Source organism: Cetorhinus maximus, chromosome 15 (genome assembly GCF_964194155.1).
Source record: "Cetorhinus maximus chromosome 15, sCetMax3.hap1.1, whole genome shotgun sequence".
In the NCBI taxonomy this organism is placed as follows: Eukaryota; Metazoa; Chordata; class Chondrichthyes; order Lamniformes; family Cetorhinidae; genus Cetorhinus; species Cetorhinus maximus.
The window spans coordinates 73,910,558-73,938,513 of NC_135893.1; the positions used below are offsets into that span (position 1 = coordinate 73,910,558).

The 27,956-nt window shown below is 43.2% G+C and overlaps 1 protein-coding gene across 1 annotated transcript in view; it reads left to right on the plus strand.

Moving 5' to 3' along the window:
- The window catches only part of LOC144690297 (uncharacterized), a 152,518-nt gene that overhangs the window by 97,000 nt on the left and 27,562 nt on the right, over positions 1-27,956 (plus strand). Inside the window, exons 35-44 of the mRNA XM_078557651.1 lie at positions 6,797-6,999; positions 9,300-9,388; positions 11,179-11,309; positions 11,464-11,585; positions 15,830-15,980; positions 18,908-19,120; positions 22,600-22,770; positions 25,622-25,762; positions 26,854-26,906; positions 27,619-27,736. Coding sequence (XP_078413777.1) covers positions 6,797-6,999; positions 9,300-9,388; positions 11,179-11,309; positions 11,464-11,585; positions 15,830-15,980; positions 18,908-19,120; positions 22,600-22,770; positions 25,622-25,762; positions 26,854-26,906; positions 27,619-27,736 — 1,392 coding nt within the window. The remainder of the gene's footprint in view (positions 1-6,796; positions 7,000-9,299; positions 9,389-11,178; positions 11,310-11,463; positions 11,586-15,829; positions 15,981-18,907; positions 19,121-22,599; positions 22,771-25,621; positions 25,763-26,853; positions 26,907-27,618; positions 27,737-27,956) is intronic.

Consider the following 27,956-nt stretch of genomic DNA (forward strand, 5'->3'; position numbering starts at 1 on the left):
AGTCCAGTTCAATTCTGGTGAATGGTAACCCCAGGATGGTGATAGTGGGGGATTCAGTGATGGTAATGCCATTGAACATCAAGGGGAGATGGTTGGATTCTGTCTTGTTGGAGATGGTCACTGCCTGACACTTGTGTGGCACAAATGTTACTTGCCACTTGTCAGCTCAAGCCTGGATTTGTCCAGGTCTTGCTGCATTTGGACATAGGCTGCTTCAGTATCTGAGGACTCGTGAATGGTGCTGAACATTATGCAATCATCAGCGAACATCCCCACTTCTGATCTTATGATGGAAGGAAGGTCATTGATGAAGCAACTGAAGATGGTTGGGCCTAGGACACTACCTTGAGGAACTCCTGCAGTGATGTCCTGGAGCTGAGATGAATGACTTTCAACAGCCACAACCATCTTTCTTTGTGCTAGGTATGACTCCAACCAGCGGAGAGTTTTCCCCCTGATTCCCATTGACTCCAGTTTTTCTAGGGCTCCTTGATGCCACACTCGGTCAAATGCTGCCTTGATGTCAAGGGCAGTCACTTTCACCTCACCTCGGGAGCTCAGCTCTTTTGCCCATGTTTGAACAAAGGCTGCAATGAGGTCAGGAGCTAAGTGGCTCTGGCGGAACCCAAACTGGGCATCAGTGAGCAGGTTATTGCTAAACAAGTGCCACTTGATAACACTGTTGATGACCCCTTCCTTTACTTACTGATGATCAAGAGTTGACTGATGGGACGGTAATTGGCCAGTTGGATTTGTCCTGCTTTTTGTGTACAGGACATACCTGGGCAATTTTCCACATAGCCTTGTAGATGCCAGTGTTGTAACTGGACTGGAACAGCTTGGCTAGGGGCGCAGCAAGTCCTGGAGCACAAGTCTTCAGTACTGTTGCTGGAATATTGTCAGGGCCCATAGCCTTTGCAGGATCTAGAGCCTTTAGTCGTTTATTGCTATCACATGGAGTGAATCAAATTGGCAGGAACTTTGCAGGAAACCCATGTAGCTAACTGGCACATTTCTCACAGACCCACAGCGAATACTGACACCCTCTCTAGCAAGTGGACATGCACCCCTACACCCCCTGTAAATACTGAGACTCCCCGGAGACCCCATTTAAATGGTGACATATTCCTGAGGGATTCCCTGCAAATACTGAAACACACTCACTCTCTGTTAATGCTGATACACTCCCTGGGCAACCCCTGTGAATTCTGTATTCTGTAAGATGTGTGGGAAGAACGAGCTTCTACTTGCAATGAGGATCCTCAGTTCTCTTCAAGCTTATACACTTGAGGTTCCTTGCACTTAATGCTATCGAACCTCACTTGTCACAAAGTGGCCCACACTGCAAGCTTGCTAATGTCTCATGTGGATTGTTGTTTAGAGATGTATTTCTGCGATACCTAATAACAAGTGACAATAAATAAAGGTACCCCTCTCCAACTAGAGTATTTTTCATCAAAAAGGATGATGTTTCATTGCACAGTGGTATTTCCTACTTGTCACTCTCTACTGCAGCTTTTCAGAAACATTTGTGAAATTATCACTTGTTAAATACAGACACACTGCAAATTCACAGTATGGAATGAGGCAATCCAGCCCACAGTGTTAGCTCCCACCAAAACCATGCCATCCAGCTCCAGCTTAATCCCACTTTCCAGCTCTTGGCCATTATTCTGCAGGTTGTGGCGCTTCCTGTGAGCTCCCTGCACCCTCATGAGCTCATCCACATCCTTCCTGTAATGCCATGCATAGACTGCACACTTTGCTGTGGCTGTGATCTATCTAATGTTTTATACAGCTCTAGTATAACCCCTTTGCTCTTATGTTTTGTACATTGACTAAGAAAGCATCCCATATACTTTTTAAACCTACTTTTTAAACCTTACAGGCACTCCACTTTTTTCTCTATTCTCCTAAACTTCTCAGTTTAGCACCATTTATTTTGTCATTCCTTGCCTTGTTTGACCTCCCCAAATGCATAACCCTTCATCGGTTCCTCCCCCTCCCTCACCTCCCTGCATGCTGCCTCCCAAAATGAGCCACATCCCCGGAAGACCAGTCGTTTGCACTAATATGGCCCTCCCTGTGCCAAGGTTATCATCAAACCTCTCTCCTGCCTCACTGAGTGGGTCCCTAACAGGTTTAAAACAAAAAACTACTGCGGCTGCTGGAAATCCAAAACAAAAACAGAATTACCTGGAAAAACTCAGCAGGTCTGGCAGCATCGGCGGAGAAGAAAAGAGTTGACGTTTCGAGTCCTCATGACCCTTCAGCAGAACAAGTTTCATCAGTCAGGTCTGCAGAAGGAAGCACCTGTCACCACTGATCTCTCTATAAATCTTAGACAAACAGTTGTGACACATGAGTGGAACAGCACAAACGCATTGTGGCTACTGATTGGTATCACTCACACACCTGCTACTTTAGCTTCCTATCAGCCATAGTAACCTGGATGTTGAGCAAGTAGAAGCCCCCACCTATGTGGAGAGGCAATCTTATTGAAATGTGAATCTTTGGAATTCTCTACCCGAGAGGGCTGTGGATGCTTCATCGTTGAATATCTTTAAAGCTGGGATGGCAGATTTTTGCTGTCAGGGATTTAAGAGATAAAGGGGCTGAGCAGGCTCAATGGGCCGTGGCATGTGCTCTCCAGCTCTCTTGTGCTGTACAGTCAACACCTTCAAGCTGCAGTGGGTGGCAGGTAGGGAGTTCCCGCAGTTGAGGTGGATGGCTGTGTCCCAGGTGGGGTTGGTCTGTTCAGGCACAGGCTCGCTGCCCTTTGTAGGTATGCCCGCCTAGCCCTGCACACTTCTGGCTGCATGGGGGTGCCAATGTCTTTAGCAGGGTGTATGGTGTGGGGGTGGGGGCATTGGGGAGCATAAGCAAGGAGGAGGAAAGAGAGAAAGATAGAGGTGGGGAGAAGTGTCCTCCATACCTTCGGTATCATGATTATTGCCAACTTCAGACTGCTCGCTCCTCCCCTCAGAATAAATTACACCACACAGAGCTACCAAGTTTTATTCATTTTAATGGAAACTGAACACTATGTCTCTGAGCCAAGAGAAAATGGAGTACAAGCTGCCATAGCCAATTGCTTTAACATGTTATGAGCTATAGAGTACAGCATAGCCTGTACTAAGTACAGAAGTTTTTTTCTCATTGGAAGATGATCGCCAGGTGTTGCCTGATCGCTGTCACCAGCAAGGCAAGCACATCTGGGATTTCACAGTGGCTGTGCATGGTGTCTGTTGTCGATGCTGCTGAACTATCCTGTGGCCTTTTCTACTGTGAACTTTCAGAGAGCCTGCCGGGGGAGAAACAAAGAAGAGAGCAGGCGTCAATGGCATTGATTGAGACAGGCAGTCAATAGGCAACGGAATGGAGCTGAGTACGCGTGCCAAACTGCCACTGTTAAATGATACATCGAGGGACTATAGGGCACATTAGCTCTCTGAGCTATCTCCCTTTGGGATCTGGGATCTGCAGGCGAGCGTCCCGGCGTCATTGCACACTCGTGCGCTATTCCAGTCGGCGGGTGCACACAAGGGTCGGTAGCACGCCCACTGACAATTAAGAGGCCCATTAAGGCCCTTAAGCAATTAATTTAAACATATTTTCCGCTGCCTGTCCAACCTTATGCTTGGCGGGCGGGCGAATCGGCCAGGTGGCCTTTTGATTTTTTAGCAAACCTCATCCATGGGATGAGGTTTCCACAATTAAATAAAAAATAAATATAAATTTTTGGGCAGAATTTTCATTCTGTTCATGTAATTTTGAGTGAGTCCCATGTCAGGACATTTTTTTCAGATTTTAAAAATACTTATTTTTGATTTTAAAATTGTTCAGCTCCCTGAGGCAGCTCCCAGCCTTCAGGGAGCTTTCAGTGCGCTCTCCCCCGTGCATGCACAGACGTTTGCGCTCGGACTCTTCTTGCCCCCACCCCGGCAGCGCTGAGCTTCTCAGCGTGCGTTTCATGCTGGCTGGTGTGAAATCGCAGTCGGGGGCCGATCGCAGGCGGCAGACCATTTCCTGGTCACTCCTGGGCCTGCCCAGCGACCTGAAAATCCTGCCCAATGAAATGTTTTAGCAGCAAATAACATTAATCTTGTTTACTCACCTTCTGAAAAATTGCACTGCAAAATAAAAAGATAAATTTCCTCTGAAACAGCAGACAAAATGTCTCCGTTTTCAGTCTCTTTCTCTACCAATTCAGCTGACCGTGAAATTTTGAAATTTGCACATGTGCGATCCTTCTGATTGGCGCATGTGTCCTTGTTTCCAGGCGGGCCTTAACTACGCACACACAGTTATGTATGTGAAGTCACCACGCAAAGGCGTATGGATATCACTTCATGTTCATGTGGTGATGTCATTCATGCGTGCACAAAGGTGTACAGGCAGGCTGGGTGCAGCGGATTGATACCATTGGGTTTCTGTGTATGCTCGAGCCAGTGCACATACACAGACCGGCTTCGCCTGCCATGTTGTGTTGACAGAAATTACAGTGATGATGTACACTGCTGTCTCTGTGTGTCAGTGATGGAGAGAGTTAGTGTTTAAAAGGTGGTGAGGGCAGGGTGTTTCCAATCAAGCTGCGACTTTGACCTAGATGGGCTGAGCTCTTGAGTGCTGTTGTTGCTGCACTCATCCAGGCAAGTGGAGAGTATTCTATCACACATTTGACTTGTGTCTTATGGACAGGCTTTGTGGCATTATGAGGTGAATTACTCACTGCAGAACTCCTAGCCTCTGACCTGTTATTATAGCTACAGTATTTACATGGATGGCCCAGTTAAGTTTCTGGTCAATGGTAACCCTCCATGATGTTAATGGTGGGGATTGAGTGATGGTAATGCTATTGAACATTATGGGCAGATGGTTAGATTCTCTCTTCTTGGATGTAGTCATTCCCTGCCATTTGTGTAGCATAATTGTTGCATACCACTTATCAGCTCAAGCCTGAATGTTGTCCAGGTCAGGCACAAGTCCTCAGATGTTACTGCGGCATACTTTGCAGGGTAGACTGGGCAGTGTAGGCCTTTGTTGTTTCCGGTGCCTGGATCAATGTCAGGTGGTCAATCTGGTTTTATTCTTCAACTTTTCTGTAGCAGTTTGATACAGCTGAGTGGCCTGCTAAGCCATTTCAAATGGCAGTTAAGAGTCAACCACATTGCTGTGGGTCTGGAGTCACATGTAGTCCTGACTAGGTAAGGATGGCAGAGTTCCTTCCCTGAAGGACATTCGTGAACCAGATGTCTATTTACTACATTATGGTGGTTTCATTATTATCATTACTGGTACTATCTTTTTATTCCAGCCTTTTTACTAATTAATTGAATTTGAATTTCACCAACTGTTGTGATGGAATATGAACTCAAAGCCAGGAATTTACCAGCCCCCAAGGAGGTAGTGGTTGGTGGAGGGAGGTGGGGTGCGGTAAAATCATGAGAAGCTGGGTCCACAACACAATCCTGCCATCAGTAAAATGCAGTGACGGCGGCACCAAATGCAGAGAGGCTGTCCATCCCAAGGTGGTAGGTAACTGATTGACATGTAAAAACTCTATTAAGAGCCACTTACATTGACATTGGCATTTTGCCAATTGTGGGGTGACCACCTGCCACCTGGGGCAGCCACCAGTTAAATGAAGGCAGCGTCCCAGTGACAGCCCAGTTGGGAAGGTCTCAAGAGCCAAAGAAGGGGCTGCAGGGATGAAAAGCAGCACCCACAACCCCACCACCTCACGGGAGGGGTTTGCCCTCCAACACTCTACACAGTGATTAGAATGGCAGCATTGGGAGCCTGCCCACTGTTAATGTTGTAAATGCTGTGACAATTGAGTGCATGCTCCAACTGGGGAAAGATTAGGGCACATATATAAGAACCTGTGGAGAGGAGCTGCGTGGAAGGGAAAAGTAATCTGTACTTAACGTTATATTGGGCTTTGTAAATAAAGCTATGTTGAAGACAACTGGTCCAGCTTCTTCCTTTGCCAGATGGATGTTCAGCGACTTAACACCTGCTGTCCTTAATTGGATGGTGGGCCCACAGGCAGCTAATTAGGCATGTGGTAAAAGCACTGAGCAGGTCCCACTGCCAGCAGGTGGGCTTTGGGCCCACTTTTTACCCCAACATTGAGGTTCAACGCCCCTCGTAAAATTGAGCCCCTGTTTTTATAGCTACATTATTTATGTGGATGGTCCAGTTAAGCTTCTGGTCAATGGTAAAGCCCCCAGGATATTAATGGTGGATCCAGAGCATCAGTCCTGGCCTCTGGATTTCGGGCCCAGTGACACTATCACTGTGCTGCCATTCCCGTCAACCAACCTAATATCTTGTGCAATGCTACATCAAATGCAATCCCTCATATATCATCAAAACCTTTATCATTATAAACAATACAACATCTCAATGAAATATGGACAGAAATTCATTCTCTGAGTTGTCCAAACCAATATCCTGCATCAAAGCCACAGGGAATCCCTCATAAATCATCAGATCCCTTATCCTATAAAAAATACTGAATCACATTGACTCAGTGAAATAGACAACAATCCATGTTCAGAGATCAGAGAAACTACTTTAGTTTGTCTCAACCATCTTCCAATCAGGCTTATGTATAACAAGTTAAACCAGCACTTGCAAAATGAAGAACAACTTGGTAACTGGTGACAATTTGGTTAATAATTTAAGAATTTATTTATGTGAAGAGTGCATATATGTGAATTTGAGCATGTATATATGTTTTAACCTGATAGAACTTGGTGCAGTTCATACTGTTTGTTAACTTTTCCAGAACAATGTAACATTGGTCCCAGAGGTGAGGTCCGCCTTATTAAGTGAAGTTCTGAATCGTGCTGAGCCAATTATTTCCAGTTCAAATGAGACTGAACTCCAGACCTGGCTTGGTACTAGGCTTCAACTGCTGATACCAGGACTGAATGGAAGCTTGACTGAATTAATTTTGACCAACGGGAGCTGCAATGGAGCTCAAATCATGTATGTTCTCAGTATTGGATCTCAAAGTATTTTTCCACTTCTTTGAAACATTTGAAATACTAACTAATTGGCAGTGTTCTTAACAATTTACTTAAAGTGAGAGATTGAAAAGAATGTTGTTTTGTTTTATATTGTATCTCAGTTTATTCAATGGTATTGTTTTTAAAAATATCCAAATATTACTTTTTATCTAATTTTGGTCAGGTTTTCCAAAGATTGTTGTACCACTTGTATGTAAATATCATTCTCGATATGAAAAAGCGTGGTGGCACAGTTTATTGGGGCACAAATGGAATAGTAGGTTGGAGGTACAACTCTTTAATTCCCTTCATGATGACTTGAATATTCTGTCACGAGTAGTGTCCAAATGAAGGACAAGCACTATTCACTGAGATGCATAGAGACATCCTGCACCATTTAGTGCACAGTTATAGAGCAGAGATGGAGAGGCCTGGCAGCAGGTTCCCAGTTAACAACATGGAGGGATGAAAAAGGCAATTCATTTTGGAGTTAATGACAGAATTATCAGAATGTCATGAAGCTATTAATGTATATAATATTTTGGAAAATATTTTTCTTTTAAAATCAAGGCTTAGTCTGCGGGTGTGTCTTAATTGGATTAAAGCCAGCTAGTCTGGGTGCTTTGATGGGTACTAGTTTTGATATGTAAGAGAGATAGAGTGCATTTGCATTTTTTGAATAGAGCATTCAAGAAGTGGTGTGAAATCTGACGCCTTTCTAGCAATTACCTAGCAATATTACTAATAAAATTGGCACTATGAAAGGGGTTTCATTGTTAAAAGGTGAAGTTCAAAGAGGCTGGTGAGACAATGAGAATTTGAATTCAATCAGTGGTGGTAGGTATAACTTCAGTTTTCGGGTGTGCAGAGCAGAGGCAATGTAAGATCAAAAGGCAGCTGTAAGCCTCCAACTGGCTCCACATGATCAAAAGTGCAAAGAACCTCATTTTGAATCCATAAGGTGAAAATGCTTTGCCTGGTGTCTGATTAAGTCTATGGGTTGCTGTTGCTTTAATGGAGATTAGTTTGGGAATTTGTTACAAGTTATGATAGTAGTAGTTTGAAGCTACGTGTATATATTTTAACGTGTGTAAATTAATAAAATGTTTCAATTAGTTTAATGTAAAGCCTCGAGAACTGGTGGTCTGATTCCTGAATTTAGAGTCGCATCTCAAACATAACACTTAAAGTTATATGCTATGACAGTTATTTAAAGTTTCCCTCTGGGATTTTAAAAAATTCCGCTTTACCAACTGCATCGGTCATGATAGAGAACAACAAAAATACTGTTTTATTATCATTCAAAGGAAACTTAAACACAGACTTGTATTTATATTATATTTGCATGTATATTGCGCCTTTACAACCTCAGGACATTCCATAGAATATTACAACCAATGAAGTACTTTTGAAGTGCAGTCACCGTTGTATGGTAGGAAATATGGCAGCTAACCTACACACAGCAAGATCCCACAAACAGTTGTTTTAGCAACTGATTGAGCAATAAATATTGTCCAGGCTACTGAGGATAACTCCTCTGCTCTTTTTCACAATAATGCTATGGGTTCCTTTATGTTCAGTTAAAGAGCAGAAAGGCCTTGGTTTAGCATCTCATACAATAGACAGCAGCTCCTAGTAGTGCAGTGCTCCCTCGGTAATCAACTGGAGTATCAGCCTAGATTTTTGTACTCAAGTCCCCAGAGTGAGAATTGAATCCTCAACCTTCTGATGACAGTGCTATCCACTGAGCCATGGCTGACATACTGTCTTGCTGAATGGAGTCAAATTCCAATTAGCTAGACAATATCAGGAGAGAATGATACAGCTATCCATAGTCTGGGCTGTCCCTCCTGGCTAAAGGAAGCTGTAGGGAAAATAATGACCAAAATGTGATTAAAAGATGAGGAAAAATATGAATAAAAGCTATTTAAAATTATTAATTGCAGTAATCTTCCAACTTCATGCTTTGGGCAAAGTCTTCCCATCACTAAATTCAGGAGTATGGGGTGTGCAGTCTTCTCGCTACCAAGTTACATGTTGTGGAAATTATGCTTCTAGCAGATGAGGCTGCCAGCTGGTAATCTGAAACTGGAGATATAACCTCTAGTGTACGAACAAAGCGGGGAATAATTGTGACTTTGGGTGACAGTATAAAGCAGATGTTATCAATTTAGTGACTGAATTGATATCACCCATTTCTCACTATCAATATTACCTTCAGGGAAAAGGTGTATGATTACTAAAAAGTTTAATATTCACTTTATGATTTTTTTCTTTTAGAATACGGACCCTAAATGCACGGTTCTCTGAATTTACAACAAACATTCGACAACAACTGTACAAGAGCATCAGAACTTACCTACGTAAAGGTATTCAGCTTACATTTTGTACTGTGTTGGTGACAGATTTTAAGGTTTGGAAGACAGTGCTCATAATCTTTTCACCTGCATTCCCTTTCACATTTACCCTCTCTACAAATGCAATAGCTGAATGGATTTTTGGGGATAGCAATTTGACTTGGGTAGTGGCTAAGAACTGTAATATATTCTGGTTCTGAACAATCTAAGAATAGTAACATTTTGGCCTGAATTTTTTAGTCGATGGGAGTGGGCGGCCGCGGAGCCAGCCGCCGCCCGCGATCGGCTCCACGCTGCCATTTTACGCGGGTGGGCCAATTAAGGCCCCGCCCGGCGTAAGACGTGAGCCGTAGCGCTCAGCACTACCTGTGTGGGCAAGGGGAGGAGTGAGAGTCGGGGCCAGCGCTCTATCATGCGTGTGCGCAAAAGAGCGCTTCAATCCCCTCCAGGCAACCTGATCGAGGTGTACAAGATTATGAGGGGCATGGACAGGTTGGATAGGGAGCAGCTGTTCCCCTTAGTTGAAGGGTCAGTCATGAGGGGACATAAGTTCAAGGTGAGGGGCAAGAGGTTTAGGGGGAATGTGAGGAAAAACTTTTTAACCCAGAGGGTGGTGACGGTCTGGAATGCACTGCCTGGGAGGGGGTGGAGGCGGGTTGCCTCACATCCTTAAAAAGTACCTGGATGAGCACTTGGCACGTCATAACATTCAAGGCTATGGGCGAAGTGCTGGTAAATGGGATTAGGTAGGTAGGTCAGGTGTTTCTCACGTGTCGGTGCAGACTCGCTGGGCCAAAGGGCCTCATCTGCACTCTGTGATTCTGTGAATCTCCCTCAGGCACAGAGCTGCCTGAGGGAGATTGAAGTGCTTTTGAAATAAATAAAGAAATGGTTTGAAAATTTAATCAAACATGCCCCATCTCATATGACTGTGTCACATGAGATGGGACATGTTTTTATATTTCAGAAATTTTTTTTATTTAAGTGGTAAAAGCTTTAGGAAACCTCATCCTGCTCGTGGATGAGGTTTCCTAAAACACGTGAAGGCCGCTTGGCCTCCTTGCCTGCCCACCAACCTTAAGGTTGGATAGGCAGCGTAAACAATTACATTAATTAATTTGTTAATGGCCTTAATAGGCCTATTAGTTATCGGCGGGCGCACAGCCAACTCTGGTGCACGCTCGCCGAACTAAACATCACAAGACAGCGCGATGACGTCAGGACGCACGCCTGACGTCATCGCGTGTCATTTTATACGCTGGCATGTTCGGGTACGCCGACTGAAAAATTCTGGCCTTTGTCATTAAAACCAAGTATTAACATGTAGCAATTTATACCTCAGCAAAATAGCAGAGAAAATGACATCATAGACAATTTCTAGGCTGAATTTAATCAAATCTTCTGATTTTTAAACTCCTTTCTGTGCTCACTTTTTCCATTAATATGAGTAGAAACATGAAGGTGACCATGCAGAGGAATTTCCTGGAGCTGTGTAGTTCCTGATACATATAAACTTTGTGGCTTAACTTATCCATTTCTGATGTATTAAATTTGCCATGTACATCACTCACTCCTTTTTTGGTCATCACCATTCTGTGTTACAGTTATCCCCACAACAATGCACTTTTGCCACTGGACGGAGCGTCCAAAAGCTGCAGATCTCCAAGCCTATACCAGGCAGCATCATTAATACTCTCTGAGGAAAATTCGCTGACTTTGCAGGGAGTTCACAGGAGACCCACTAATACTGGAGGAAATCTTTGTTTCATGCTGTTCTGATTGCACTTCATTTATTTACTTAGGTCCCAAACCAAGATGTTATAATGCAAGTGATCCAGCTCTGAACTCTACTGCTTGGTTTGCCAATTACTTGGGGGATTTTCTGATCTATACAAGCACTGATGACCTTGCTATGCTCACCGACGATGCAACAGTATGTATAACAATGTTATTCAGTCGCTTAAGTTATCTTCCTTTCTTCTTCTGCCCTTACAAATGAATATGTTGACTTGTCTCTTACTTATTATTCCTTAAATATAATATTTGCTGTGAAAATCCTAATGCTGATTAACACCTGCTTTCTGCAGTTACAGATATTTGCAGCCAACCAGGACAATCTAAATCTTCTGAACAGTCTTAAGCTTCCTGAAGATATCCAGAGATTTTATGCCAATGCACTCTTCAAAAATACAGCCATTAATGTGTCAAGGTATACGTTGTTTATAACTTTCGGCACAATTAAACAAGTGACATTCGCATAACTTGGAGTAAAACAGATCTGAATACTGACATGATTAGTTTTTTCTAACTCGGGGAAAGTTTAAAAGCATTTACTGCCTTTTTTTATTCATTCATAAGTGTCATTGACATGGTCATCGTTTATTAGCCGTCCCTAATTGCCTTTGAAGAAGATATAGCAGTGAGCCATCTTCTTCAGTCACTGCAGTCCATGTGGTGTAGGTACACTTACATTACTGTTGAGAAGGGAATTCCAGGATTTTGGTCCAGTGACAGTGAAGGAACGGTGATATGATTTCAAGTCAGGATTATGTGTGACATGGAGGCGACCAAGCAACTGGTGGTATTCCCATGTGTCTGCTCACCTTGTCCTTCTTGTTGTGGGTTTGGAAAGTGCTTTTGAAGGAGCCTTGATGTGTTGCTGCAGTGCATCTTGTTGATGTTACCCCTTGCTGCTGCTGTTGCTGTGTCCCAATGTTGGAGAGAATGAATGTTTAAGATGGTGAACGAGGTGTCAATCAAGCTGGTTGTTTTGCCCTGGAGGGTGGTGAGCTTCATGAATGTTAGTGGAGCTGTACTCATCCAGGCAAGTGGAGAGTATTCCATTACACTCCTTGACAAGTGTCCTGAAGATGGTGGACTAGCTTTGGGGAGTCAGGAGGTAAGCTACTTGCTGCAGAATTCCCAGCCTCTGACCTGATCTCATAGCCACAGTACTTATATGGCTGATGCAGTAAAGTTTCAGTTTAATGTTAACCCCCTAGATGTTGATGGTGGAGGATTCCATGATGAAAATGAAGTTGAATAAAAAACAAAAACAGAATTACCTGGAAAAACTCAGCAGGTCTGGCAGCATCGGCGGAGAAGAAATCAGTTAACGTTTTGAGCCTTCATGGCCCTTCGGCAGAACTGAAGCATAGTTAGGAGAAGGGAGAAATATAAACTGGTTTAAGGTGGGGGGGGGGGGGCGGGGGGGGGAGGTGGCAGGGGGGAGAGAGACGTTGAGGGTGTGGTGATTGTGGAGATGAGCAGATAATCAAAAGATGTCACAGACAAAAGGGTCAAAGAGGTGTTGAAGGTGGTGATATTTGTCTAAGAAAAGTGCTAATTAAGAATGGAAAACAGGATATTCAAAGTACAGCTCTAGTGGGGGTGGGGTGGAAAGACTAACAAGGTTTTAGTTTTAGATTTAAAAATAATGGAAATAGGTGGGGAAAGAAGAATCTATATAAATTATTGAAAAAAAAAAGGGGGGGTGATGGGGGAGAAACGGGGTGGGGATGGGGGGAGGGGGAGTTTAAGATCTAAAGTTGTTGAATTCAATATTCAGCCCAGAAGGCTGTAAAGTGCCTAGTCGGAAGATGAGGTGCTGTTCCTCCAGTTTGCGGGAACAATGCAGCAAGCCAAGGACAGACATGTGGGCAAGAGAACAGGGTGGAGTGTTAAAATGGCAAGCGACAGGGAGGTTTGGGTCTTTCTTGCGGACAGACTGCAGGTGTTCCGCAAAACGGTCGCCCAGTTTGCTTGGTCTCTCCAATGTAGAGGAGACCGCATTGGGAGCAACGAATGCAGTAGACTAAGTTAGGGGAAATGCAAGTGAAATGCTGCTTCACTTGAAAGGAGTGTTTGGGCCCTTGGACGGTGAGGAGAGAGGAAGTGAAGGGGCAGGTGTTGCATCTTCTGCGTGGGCATGGGGAGGTGCCATAAGTGGGGGTTGAGGAGTAGGGGGTAATGGAGGAGTGGACCAGGGTGTCCCGGAGGGAACGATCCCTACGGAATGCCGTCAGGGGGGGTGAAGGGAAGATGTGTTTGGTGGTGGCATCATGCTGGAGTTGGCGGAAATGGCGGAGGATGATCCTTTGAATGCGGAGGCTGGTGGGGTGATAAGTGAGGACAAGGGGGACCCTATCATGTTTCTGGGAAGGAGGAGAAGGCGTGAGGGAGGATGCGTGGGATATGGGCCGGACACGGTTGAGGGCCCTGTCAACGACCGTGGATGGAAAACCTCGGTTAAGGAAGAAGGAGGACATGTCAGAGGAGCTGTTTTTGAAGGTAGCGTCATCAGAACAGATGCGACGGAGGCGAAGGAACTGAGAGAATGGGATGGAGTCTTTACAAGAAGCAGGGTGTGAGGAGCTGTAGTCGAGGTAGCTGTGGTAACATGAAGTTGAATGTTGCATTACAAAAGTGCACCCAAATCACTGATGTAATATTTTACTGGATACTTGCTATTCTATTGGAAAATTTGCAGCTTGTTATTTAATTTAATATCTGAATCGAATATAAATTACATGACAGTCGCTAACAGTTTTTTTCAAAGCTATGTTCGTGGGAATCCTAGAGCTTTGTAGCACAGCAGGTGGCCATATGGCCTATCCTGCCATTGCCAGCCCAATGACATTGCAATCCTCTTAGTTCCATTCCCCCTTTGTTTTCCCCTTACTCTTTTTTGTTCTTTTTTAGATTTCAATAGCTATTCTGGATTCTGCTTCCAGTCGTTTCAGCCATTCCATACGCTAACAAAACTGCATGAAAAATAATTCTCTGAACCTCTTCTTTTACATAAGAACATAAAAGGGCAGAATTTTGCCCTTGATGGGCAGGTGGGCCCCACCAGCTCGGCGGCGGGCAGGCAGCCGATCGCCGCCGCCGAAACAGGCCCCGCTGCCATTTTGAGTGGGTGGGCCAATTAAGGCCCACCCAGCGGGCCACCCGACGGGAAGCGCTATGCGCTTCCTGTGTGGGGGGGAGGGATTCCCCAACTGTCAGAGTGTGCTCTTTCGCGCATGTGCGCACATCTCCCTGAGACTAAGTGCTGCCTCAGGGAGAGCGCTGACAGTTTTTGAATGTTGAAAAATAGAAAAATAAAAAAATTATTAACATGTCCCCCTCCTGTGACAATGTCACACGAGATGGGACATGTTAATAAATATCACATAAACTTTATTAAAGTTTTTTAAAACAGACATGAAACCTCATCCCGCCGGTGGATGAGGTTTCATGTTTTTTCAGAAGCCCACTGGGGCTCCTGGCCTGTCCACCAGCCTTAAGGTTGGATGGGCAGGGCCTTTAATTGGCTTAATTATCCTGTCAATGGCCTCAATTAGCCATTGACAGGTCGGCGGGCGGACAGCTGATCGCGCTGTCCCCCAGCCTTCCTGAATATTTAAATGGAGCGGGATAACGTCAGGGGTTCCCTCAACATCATCCTGCATCATTTTTGCGTTGGTGAACGGGCCCCGCCCCCAGCTCGCCAATGGAAAAATTCTGCCCAAGAAGTAGGAGCAGGTGTAGGCATTCAGCCCCCCAAGCCTGCTCCACCATTCAATAAGATCATGGCTGATCTAACTGTAACCTCAACTCCACTTCTGCCTGTCCCCATAACCCTGACTCCCTTGATGACCCAGCCTCCACTGCTTGCTGGGGAAAAGAATTCCAAACACTATCAACCTTCTATACCCTTTATCCCAAGAGAGGATCCTCATTTCCGTCTTAAATGGGAGATCTCTTATTTTGAAACTGAGCCCTCTAGTTCTAGATTTCCCCCCATCAGAGAAACATTCTCTCAGCAACTACTCTGTCAAGCCCCCTCAGAATCTTCAAGATCACCTCTCATTCTTCAAAACTCCAATGAGTATAGGCCCAACCTCTTCAACCTCATAAAACAAGCTCTTCACCCCAGGAGTTAGTCTGGTGAATTTTCTCTGAACTGCTTCCTATGCAAATGTGTCCCTCCTTAAGTAAGATGACTAAAAATGTACAATACTCTAGGTGTGGTCTCAACAATTGTTCTTTTTATGGTGATCTTAAACTTATACCCTCTACTTAACAACTCACCACCCATTGAAATTAGTTTATCCTATTTCACCTCATCGACACCTCTTATAGTTTTAACTACTCCCATCAAATCTGCTTTTAACTGTCTTTGTTCTAATTAAAATAGCACCCATTTATGTGGCCTCTCCACTGTAAATATATCAGATTCTATTGTAAATTTTAATCCCAGTTCAATGTCTTCAAGGCAGTTTTTGATCATTTTTAAGGGAAAACAGTACAGAATTTAAAAGGTATGTTTTACTGCTTTTGATGCCAGTGATTTACTATGTGTGACAGTGTTTACATTGTTGGTTTAATATGCTTCATATTGTGTTGCATTTTCCAACTGTATCTGCATAATGAATCCTGATTGTTGTTGGCTTCTCAATTTTTATGCAGCATTCCTGACAGTTTGGTTTGCTTCATTGCCGGTACCTCATCAGTTCAATCTTTAACAACACAGCAGGCTGTAACCCTGCTTAAGAAAGCAAACAAAGCTTGCCAGACTCATGGCACAAATGAAACGGCACCAACAGATGAACAAATGCAGGTAGGAATTTACTACTTGTTTTCAGTGTGGCAGGACTTCCGCTATTAGCAAAGATGTGCTCTTGATCCTAGTTACTTTCCTGGCCTTTGTGTTATTTACATAATCTTGATGGGCAGACAGCTTCAGCCATTGGGGTAAAGGTTGAATGTGGCAAGCTTTGGGAGGGCCTGTCACAGCATAGCATTGCCACTGACCATAGTGCTGCCAGTGTAAATCCCCCCAAAATAATTTTGTTTTAAATAAAAGGAAAGTGCTGGAAAAACACAGCAGGTCTGGCAGCATCTGTGGAGAGAGGAACAGAGTTAACGTTTTGGGTCTAATATAACTTCTTCAGAACTACTTTTAATGCTATTTTAATTTTGGTGCCTTTAGCTATATAATTAATTGTTCAGTAATTGGTTTCATAAGTGGTTATTTAAATTTTAAATGTGCAATCTTTAACAACACTGGATCAAACAGACCTTCCTTGCATCTATCATTGCTAAGGTACAATGACAGGAGGCATGTTGTATTTGTATATTGTATAGATGGGCAAACATATTATTTTGTTTATTCATTCAGGGGATGTGGGTGTCGCTGGCAAGCCAGCATTTATTACCCATCCCTAATTGCCCTTGAGAAGGTGGTGGTGAGCTGCCTTCTTGAATCGCTGCAATCCATGAGGTGCAGGTACGCACACAGTGCTGTTAGGGAGGACGTTCCAGGATCTTGACCCAGCAACAGTGAAGGAACAGTGTGATATTTGCATGTACGCCCTGATATTTGTGGGAAGGATTCAGGGCAGGGTAGTAGTTGGGGAGGCCAGGAGAGGCTGGGGACACTGAGGTCCTGCTAAATTTATAATTAACATGTTCTTTTGTCTCCTGCTCAACAGCTGGCCAAATTGATAGACTGCAACCTCCTTCCTATGGTTTTCCTGCTTGGTAGTGGGCCAGCCATCAATCTGGTTCCTGGGCAGTGGCAAGAAAGAGATCAAGATTTGGTTATGGGGGTGGGGATTGTGGAGGAACGTGGCAATGGCAAGGAAGAATGGCTAAAGGTGGGGGGAGGTTGCCAATTGTGGCAGCAAAGAGAGATTCCCGTTGGTAGAAGGGAGACCCAAGGCTTTCTTGAGGGGTTGGAAGGGCATCCTGCTCCTCTTAGCTCACGCGGAGTGTTATGAAAAGCACTGCTGGAGCTGACAGCTAGCTCCTGCCTTCAATTTGCTGCCAGCTTTCCCGAGCCCTGGAAAACTTAGCTAATACTAACTTTAAATCATGCTTCCAATTGCAATGTAGGAACCTGATTTAAATATATTAATGAAATGTCCCACTCCACCAAGCAGGACACGCACAACTTGCTGCTGTAAAGTGGTGGCACATACATAGGTGGGGTGTGGATACAATCCCCAATTTTTAATTTTTAACCTCCCTGATACCTACTGCGAGTCATGGGAGATTTAGTATCAAGACCATTGTACATTGTCTCATGTCCAGCAATGTAACCCCAAAAGTGTTGGGGGTTGTGAGTGGGGAACTGGCAGATTATTCACCATTGAATTTCCTGCCTACCTCTGTCCATGTAAACTGAGTGGAAAATCTAGGCCCTGTTGGATCAGATCACTTTTTGTGCTGTTGTTTCAATATTAGACTGCCTGCCTGATATTAATGTTAATGATCCAGACTATACTATAATTAAACATTAAAAAGGCCAAAGGTTTTGTTTTCAGACCCTGCCAGCATACCACACATTTCCTGTTGACTCCATCATCAAGCTGAACCAGAATTCACACAGTTTCATTGTTCTAATCAATATTACTGAAAAAAGAGATAATGTTTGCTAAATAATCCTCATGCTAAGAATTGCACTGATAATTAAAGATAGTCAGGCTCGCAGTGTGGTGCATTTGCATGCACTGTAAGCTACATATATTAATATGTGGGGCCCTGTTCTTTGCAGAAAGAAAGAACATGTACACACATTGCGCCTGTTTCAGCTAAACAGCATAGGTAACAGCCATTTGCTTATTCATTCCTCAGGGCAATGCCTTGACCAATCAGACCAGGTTTAAATTTCAAACTATGGTCAGCAGTTAACTGTCAGTCATAATCACTGGTGCATTCTTCATGGCATTGCCTCTACCAATCAGAGTCTACTTGCCAACCAATCAGCACTCTTCACATACAGTATAAATTGTTGTTTTCCCCTTATATTTGTATTCTTGCGAGTGTCCTGATGCATGCAAGATGAGAATCTTCAACATGTCTCTTTTTTCAGCAATACTCAAGTTCTGTACCACCAAACGATTAGTTCTAATCAATCCAGGGCTAAGTTTCAAACCCCACTTTCTACCCACTAAAAGCCCCTTTATCTAGCCTTAATCGCCTCTTGATTTGAGTTATATAAGGCCTTCCTTGTTGGTTTTTGACCTCCATACACTGAAATTTCCTTGTCTACAACTTAGTATCACACTGAGCCCCACCTGCCTTTTGCCCTTCCCCCATCCATGCTGACCCACATTGATCAGTCATTAAGCAACAGATTGAACTTAAAATCCATGCCCTTATCTACAAATCTTTCCATATCCATGCCCCATCCTACCTCTGCAACCTTCTCTGGCCTTACTTCCTTCCCTGTCCTCTGCTCCTCTGAATCTAGTCTCCTGTGCATCCACCACCCCACCCCACCAGCGCCCCCACCACCCCCCCCATTCAATGCCCCGTTTGATAATAGAACCTTATCTTTCTCTTAATCTTTGGAACTCTTTCCCCAAACCCTTTCCATCTCTCTCTTTCATTCATTGCTTTTTAAAGCCTTCTCAAAACATCCCTTCAACCAAGCTTCTTGTAAAATCTCCTAACCCTGTAAGTTATTATTATGGTAGGAACTCTTGCACTCATGAGGACAATGCTTTTGAAAACCCTGATGATGGTTGTATTTTCTTGCAGCTTGCAGTTGCTCTAGTGAGTAAAATTCAAAGCTTCTCCTCCAATACTCTTATTAACCTGGGCCAATCAGCTGCTGGACTATCAACAAAACAGATCAAGAACATCAATGGCAGCGATGTCTTAAAATCCCTGGGCAGCCTGCGTGAAGTCAATGGCTGGACCTATGGCAAAGCTAACGCATTGGTAAAGAGGTTGACAATTATCAACTTTCAGGTAAGGTTTAAATAAATCAAAGGAATTGTGCAATTAATGAACAAAATAGGACTGATTCCATATTGCCAATTAGGATTATTGGAAGCACATGGTGAAAATCTGCTGAAATGCAAGAAGTAATGTCCTGACCATTAAAATTAGTGGTTGGAAATCAGGGCCAGGATTTTTACCTTGTTGGGCGGACACAGCGGGCGGGCCTGGGAGCGATCACGAAGTTGACCGCTGCCTGCGATTGGGCCCCGACATCAATTTCATGGTGGCTGGCATGTGAACTGTGCGCTGCCGAGGTGTGGGTGGGAAGAGGACGAGCGCAATGAGAGCCCCCTGAGGCACAGAGCTGCCTCAGGGAGCTGAAGATTTAAAAACTCTCAAATAAAAAACTTGCCACTGTTAAAAACATGTCCCCTCATGTGACTTTTTATTTAATTTTTAATTGCTGTTGGAAACCTCATCCCATTGGCAGGTAAAATAAAGGAAAATCCAAAGTTATTTTACAAGTACATTAAGAGTAAGAGGATAACTAGGGAAAGGGTAGGGCCCATTAAGGAGCATAGTGGTAATTTGTGTGTGGAGCCAGAAGACGTAAGTAGGATTCTAAATGAATACTCTGTGTCGGTGTTCACAAGTGAGAGGGATGACGTGGGTATGGAAGTCAGGTAGAAGGACTGTGATATAATTAAAGAAATTAGCATAGAAAGTAGTCTGGCAGGCTTTAAAGTTGATAAATCTCCAGGCCCGGATGAAATGTATCCCAGGCTGTTGAGTAAGGCAAGGGAGGAGATAGCAGGGGCCCTGGCAATAATTTTCAATACTTGCCTGGCCACAGGAGAGGTGCCAGAGGACTGGGGGACAGCCAATGTGGTACCATTATTCAAGAAGGGAGGAAGGGATAAACCAGGGAACTACAGGCCAGTCAGTCTAACCTCAGTGGTGCGGAAACTATTGGAAGCAATTCTTAGGGACAGGATTAATCTACACTTGAAGAAGCAGGGATTAATCAAGGACAGTCAGCATGGTTTTGTTGAGGGGAGGTCATGTCTGATCAATTTGATTGAATTTTTCGAAGAGGTGACCAGGTGTGTAAATGAGGGCAATGCATTTGATGTAGTCTATTTGGACTTCAGCAAGGCTTTTGATAAGGTCTCGCATGGGAGACTGATAACAAAGGTAAGAGCCCATGGGATCCAAGGCAATTTGGCAAATTGGATCCAGAATTGGCTGAGTGGCAGGAAGCAGAGGATGATAGTCGAGGGGTGTTTTTGTGACTGTATGCCTGTGTCCAGTGGGGTTCCACAGGGATCGGTGTTGGGTCCCTTGCTGTTTGTGATACATATAAACGATTTAGACTTTAATGTAGGAGGGTTGATCAGTAAGTTCGCGGATGACACGAAAATTGGTGGGGTGGTAAATAGTGAGGAGAATAGCCTTAGATTACAAGAGGATATAGACGGGCTGGTCAGATTGCCTGATCAGTGGCAAATGGAATTTAATCCAGATAAGTGCGAGGTGATGCACTTGGGCAGGACAAACAAGGCATGGGAATACACGATGAATGGTAGGACCCTGGGAAGTACCGAGGATCAGAGGGACCTCACCACATGTCCACCGGTCCCTTAAGGTAGCGGGACAGGTAGATAAGGTGGTTAAGAAGGCATATGGGATACTTGCCTTTATTAGTCGAGGCATGGAATATCCTGTCCGTGGATGAGGTTTCATAAAAAATCCAAAGGCTGCTTGGCCTTTTTGCCTGCCCGCCAACAAGGTTGGATGGGCAGCGAAAAATTGCATTCGGTTATTACTCAAATGGTGTTAATAGGCTTGTTAATTATCGGTGGGCACTCTGCCGACTCCCGCGCATGCCCGCCGACCAAAATATCAGATGAGTTTGCAATGATGTCGGAACGCTTGCCACGTCATCGCACGTCATTTTATGCTCGAGCAGGTAGAGCGTGCACCCACCCGCTCATCGAAAATTTCAGCCCCAGGAGCTGCATAATTTCCCACTATATACATTCCCTGTGAGTCTCACACCTGATTGGGAGCACAGAACCAATCCTTCTATCAGAAGGTATTAACAGAGTCATTGGGCTTATTTTTCATCCTTGAGGTGAGTAGTGGGAGTCAGGAAAATACTTGGCTCGTTCTGCCCGCCTCAGGTGAAAGCGCTAGGAAAGACAGCAATTTCATTGTGGGGTGGGGTTGGGGATGCTGTAGTTGGGCAGCTGACATGGGAAGAGTTCCGAGGCAGCCACAGGGGCAAGCTGCTTAAAAGGCCCGCCTTGGTGCTGGGGCACTTTATCCCAGTTATAATGAAAAAGGTAAAGCCCTCTAGCTCTCACCCCACCACCCCCACAACACACACACTCTCTCAAGCCAAGAATGCATAATGAGGTTTGGCTGAGAGCCCAGAAATCCATTAGAGTACTGAAGCACCTGAGCTGCAAGGAAAACGTTGCTTGATTGATAGCTCCAGCCCTCTGGTATCTTATGCCAATTTCACAATGTTTTGTTTACAAGAGGTTTCAAGTGTTTGCAGTTTCAACAATTGATACTTTAAAGGGTCTGGATGATTGACACTTTTATTGGCCTGTTGTAAAAGGGAGTTTTTTTTTAAAGAAAGTGAAAAGTTATCAATGCATGACTTTTTTTAAACTTTCTTTTTCACATCCTATTGTCACTATAAGGTTAATTGGTTCTGTACAGTGTATGGTGGATGAACGGGCATGGAAGTGCCATATCTTGGCATGAAGGACCATAGGGGGAATGTGGGGGCGGGCATATTTTGGCATGGGGCACGAGGGGCATAGGGAGTAAATGAGGGACATAACTTGGCATGATGAGGACATGAAGAGGGCCTTTAGAACTTACCGTTCAAAAGGTTCCCTCATGCTAAGTATGGTTTGTGACACCCCTGAGGTGCCGTGAATCACAAATCTCTAAGAACCTGGCCCAACTTCATGAAAATTGCGGAAGACTAGAACATGCCTATCCCCACAATGGAGCCAGCCAGGTCGGGACTGCAGGGTGTCAGCTTGCAACCCGAACCAGCCCACATTCTTAAAAAGCACTCCTGAGAATCAGAAACCCTGGGATTGGGGCCAGGTTCCTGGAATCGGGTCCCGGCCACCATTTTCACTTCTCCACAGAGCCTCCCAACTCCATGAAAATCCAGCCCACTGCTCTTATTGTAATGAGATTTATACTGCTGGCTGCAATTCCGAATTGTTAACTTTAAATTGTGCCTAAATAAATTAAAAATACAAGGCTAGGAGAAGACCCGAGTCCAGCCCCAATAAAATGATATAACAATTAAAGTACCGTATATGACAAATGACTTGAAAAATGCTCCAGTATGGTCGAGTGCAGTATAATGTAACCGTATTCAGGCATTGGTAAGGCCATGGAGCTGCAGACTGAAGGAATAACAGCCAAATGAATAGAATTCATCACATTTAACCATTTTTTATTCTACTTATTAGGTTAACAATGTTACCAACCTATTGAATTTGGGAACCTTAGTATCTGGGCTTTCAAGAGATGAAATTAAGAAAATCAATAGCAGTGTGATCGCCATTGTCGTTAATGACACTACCTTTGTAGAAAATATATTGCTTGCTCCTGAGCCTGTGCAAGTACTTGTTGTCCAAAAGGTAAGTGACCAATAAATTTGAGTACCATCATGGGATAAAAAATTACCATTTTACTTTACTTTTCAGGACATAGTACAGCTTTTGAATTTAGAGTTACACTGGTGGCCAACTTAAAAAGTCTCAAGTTCATTACAATTAGTTACAATCAGTACCTTAAAAAGGTTAAGACAAAAATCCTTGACCTCTCTCACATGCACTCACTGTAACTCCACCAACGCTCACTGCAACTGTCTCTATTGCAAGGCCATTAGGCTAGGAAGAGCTGGAGTTGGGAGGCCCAGCCTGAGAGTTTTCACTCCCTCGCATCTCAGCAGGGCAATGGGACAATGGATTATTAGCATTTGCTTTATCAGGTAAAAAGAAATGTGGGAGCCCATGAAATAGTTCAACTGGGGCCAGGGAGAAGGTGTGTCCACTCCCTGGGGTGGACAAAGCCTCCTTCCCCCAGCCAGCCCCCCACCATTCCCCCTGATGCCCCCAGAGATTTTAGCCAATTTGCTAAGGTTTCAGGCAGGCAAAAACCAGCACTAAACTGGAATCCACATTCATTAGTGCTGAGTTTTAGCCCCATTTTGTTTATCTGCATAAATAGGGTAAATTTTCCAAATCTGCAAAGATGCTGAGGAACCAAGAGGCTGCCAGTACAGATCAGAAGACTGCAGGCACACTGTAATTAATTTTCTGTTAACTGGAACACATTCGCGACCTTCTGATTATGCACTAATGGCGAACAGAGTATCTCACTACCAGCGCCAACTCAGAAAACCTCAGCTGTAATCTATTCTCTGCATTTCAGATTTGTTTTCTTGACAGATATTGGTCTGGCTATTCATCATAAATGCCACATCTTTTATGTGGGATTGTGGCAGATACTGTAGAAAAATGAGATGGGGGATGCCTTGTGATATGTTCCCATCTGGGGACAGATCTCACCACCAATGTTCCCTCTAAGCTGCATGCACGCACAACTATCATAAAGGTATCACGCAGGCTTATTCCTTTAGGGTACTGTACATAAAATTGAAATAAACAAACCGCAAACAAAAAGAAAATTTAGAGAGACCATTTCTGTCCATCCACCTCACCTCATGTAAATAATGCCAAGTGAGTAGACCAGGTCTCTACTGATGCTCTGCTTCTTTGGGAAAAAGTCTTCTTTCACTTTAAACCCTGCCCATAACTTTTTTTTCAGTAGAATAACTTTTCACTTAGATAGACTGCTCAACTACCACCAGCTCCCCTTCCCCACATACCCCCCACCCCTCCCCTGTTGTTGGTCTGTCTCTTTAAACAGCTGCAGCAAATCAAATGTTGCAACAGTGCTTGATTCTTCTGCTGTAATTAGTTCTGGCATGATTTTCAGTGAAAGACCTTACAATAAGAAACATCCAGGGTTAAATCTTAGAATCTAAACAATGAAGAACTAATTAGATTATAGGGAGAATTTTCTCCCCTTTGGAGGGGGGTGGTTTGTGAGGGGGCGGGTGCAGGCAGGCGCGCAGCCGATCAGCGCTCCCGATCAACTGGGCACTGCCAATTTATGTGGGTGCTGAGCGCTCCCTGTGCGGTGGGGGCGGGGGGGGTGGTTTGCCTAAGTTGGGGAGTGTGCTCTTTCCCGCATGCCTCAGGGAAATTACTTTCACTTATAAAACATTAAATAAAGATTTTAAAAAAAATTTCAAGAACATGTCCTCTCATGTGAAACTGTCACATGAGCTGGGACATGTCCATTAATTTTATTAACGTTTTTTCAAACACTTTAAGAACGTTCATGAAACCTCATCCCGCCCATGGATGAGGTTCCATAAAAAATGCGAAGATTGCCTGGGCTCTTCACCTGCCCGCCAACCTTAAAGTTGGACGGTCAGCTCAGCTAATTGCTTTATTGACTTTTTAAATGGCCTTAATAGGCCTGTGACAGTTTGGAAGGCACACAGCCAACTTGGCTGCATGCCTGCCAAACTGAAAATCTAAATGACGCACACCCGATGTCGCCGCGCGTCATTTTACGCCCCAGTCCTGCTCGCCAAGCCGAAGATTCTACCCTATGAATTTATTCCTGCCTTAGGTACAGATGCTGGTTACCATAGCACAACTAGGAAAAGAAAAGCTTAAACATTTTTCTTTTGAGATGAAACTAGATTTAAATTGCAAAATTTTGCTTAGGTCTGATGTTTTGATGGACTTTATAGAATAAGACTGTGCAATTACAATGTCTTTTGTTGCTAGTTGTATCTCATGTGCAGGTATAGAGTTGTTTGTGACAACACCAAATACCCAAATCTCTAGGATAACATTCAGCTTTTTATCTTTCTATTCTGAACTTTAAACCATAAAACGTTATTGGGATTTTTATATACATCTGCTTGAGTCCGGAATGTTTGAGCAGAACTTTGAGGCTCCATACCAGTAGCAAGGCTTCATGTGCAGTCCGCAGCTTATCAAAAAATTGCTGACTCGTTGTTATGACCACCCAAATTGCTGGATCTATGAATGTCACAAGCAGAAAATCACAGACCAACCACCTGCCATTGTTCCTTAAGGGATTTGCAATGTTTTTATTCATTCATCAGATGTAGGCATCGCTGGCTAGGCCAGCACTTAATGCCCATCCCTAATTGCCCTTGAGAAGGTGGTGGTGAGCTGTCTGCCACAAAGGCCCTTGGAAAATTCCACCCATTTTATTTAGCTATTCCTCTTTTATTTTTTGGGAGGAAGGAGTTTCGATAATTAATAACATATATTCCAATCCAAAAATCCTTAGGCTTCAGGAAGAGGAGGAGCCCATCTTTTAAAGTAATGCCTTGTTTCACTCTTACCAAATGTTTTCATGTGTTTGATTCTTCTTTAGATTATTGAATCTTCAAATGATCCCATTACAGCAGTACAGATGGTTCCATCTAAACTTGCAACCAAAATACGTTTGCCTCGACTGATTTCCAAAAATATTAATCTAATTCTTGTGAATAATAAACAATGGAAACCTGGACAAGTAAGTTATTGAAATGTTTGATGAAAATAACTGAAATAAAAATTCAGAATATTTTGTAAAATTTCATTCTCACCTAGGTGCAAAGAACCAATTCTGTGGAGTAGACAATTTTTCCACGTTTGGAAGCCAGTTCTAATATCAACTGAGGCAAAGCACCGGCCAGTTGCAAACTAAATCTCTGATTATTCTGCTCCAACTATGTCGCTTAACCTCCAAAGAGCACCATTTATTGCACCAATACAAATTTTTTATATCTCTCACCTGCAGTGATCCTTATAAACTCTGAGAGAAAGCCAAAGTGCGCTCAGCTTTGTGCTGAATATCCATGCCTATTAGAATTTGGGATACTATCCAAGCACATCTTGTGTAGCATCCTAACAGTTGGAAAAGGAAGATGGACTAGTTATCACTTTGATCAGGAGTGGAAAACTAGCAACAGAAAAAGTATTGCTTCCTTCTCGTTTAAAAGGAATTAAAACAGATAGCATGATGCTGATTTTGCACTTAATTGTAAACTTGAAATATTTTTGAACAAGAGTTCAGCACTGCAGTTGTTGAAGTTTAATAATTTACTGATTCTTTTTGTGCCTTAATGACAGGTCTCTTGCAAGACAATTCCTAATGATATTCTGATATAGTCTGGCAATATATTTCTTACTACACCTAGCTAGATCGTAATACATTGCTTACAAATCTTCCCCTTGCTGTTCTATTCCACTGCGCCACTTAAAAATCTGACCTGCTCCTAACCAGCTGTAGTGCAGTAAACCAAGCATTTGCAATTTTGCTCATGATTTATTGATTTTGTACTTTTGTTTTAAAGCATGCAGTTTGTAATGATAGAAGGTAGAGAAAAGTAATCTTGGTATCCCTGTGAATCATGTACCTTAATACTATGGTGCACAGTCAATAATTAAAATAAGTTGTTGTAATGCTGCCCATGCTGCTAAACCCTGTGTATTATTTTCTTAACATTTATAAATCAATTTGAATAATTGTGACCTAATTTTGTCATTTAGGTGAATAACAGCTGCTCCTAATGAGCTAAAATTCATGAAAGCGTGTACAGTTTATGATTGTTTTTTTTTTAGGCTGCTGTGTTTTTTGGCACTTTGACACGAAATTCTACCATAAATTTTGACAAGTAAGTATTTTATTCTCGAATTCCCGATGTAAATTTTCACAAGGAGTATTGTTAACTTTACGCTAACGGGTTCACGCCTCAGTTGAAAAAGCAAGACAGAACTTTGGTGGCAATTATAAATAATATCACATAGGCTAGTATTCTGTTGCGATTTAATCAGTAGTATATACAGAAAAGTTATGCTTTATATCCGCAGATGATACATTTGCTTCGGTGAAATATCAGTTTCATCCAAAGTGCACAATTATTTTTAGTTCCAGTATCACATTTGAGTCATGATCAGTTTGAGCAATTAAAAATTAATCTTACAGAGAAAGGAATTAACTTATATACGTTGTTAGATCATAAGCACATAACTGTATATTGTAAAAGCAATTCAAAAGAAGCATTATTGTAGTTAAGGGTCTGGCACCTATAGGGTTAACGTGGGACTGAGTACAGTACCGCCTGCGCAGTGATGTAAGAGAACACATGACCCACACCTAGGGGTCAGTCAGAGCCATGTGCACAAGCACGCATGGAGACAGCTCCTAGCTTGAGACTATGAAGACTTCATTAAGACCTACCAAATGGTATCCAACACCCTACAACAATTATAATCTATACAGAATGTCAGAGAAAGATAATACCATTATAATAGACCCTCATTTTCTAAATGCTAGTTTATGAAAGTCTTATTGACAAACATTAATAATGCTTTTCTATGTTGCAGTGTTTCAGCCTCCATTCTTCAAGGTTTCAGTTGTGCAGCAGGAAGCAAATTGAACAGTAAACAATTCCAGAAATTTGTTAAAGCCACGAAGGGTAAGACTTCACTGAGCCATGATCAGGTAAATTAATTTACAAATTAAACTCTTTGTTCATCTATATAACATAGAAGGAAGTGATGTATAGTTATTGTCTTCTAATACATTTTAATTGAGGACTGTAAGGATAGAATGCCAATCTACATCCTTGGATTGAACTCATGCCATGCTACAAGAGCATGGAAGGTGTTAATCATTTTCAAATCTTTTGCATATTACTTTCACAAAGACCTCAAATAATTTA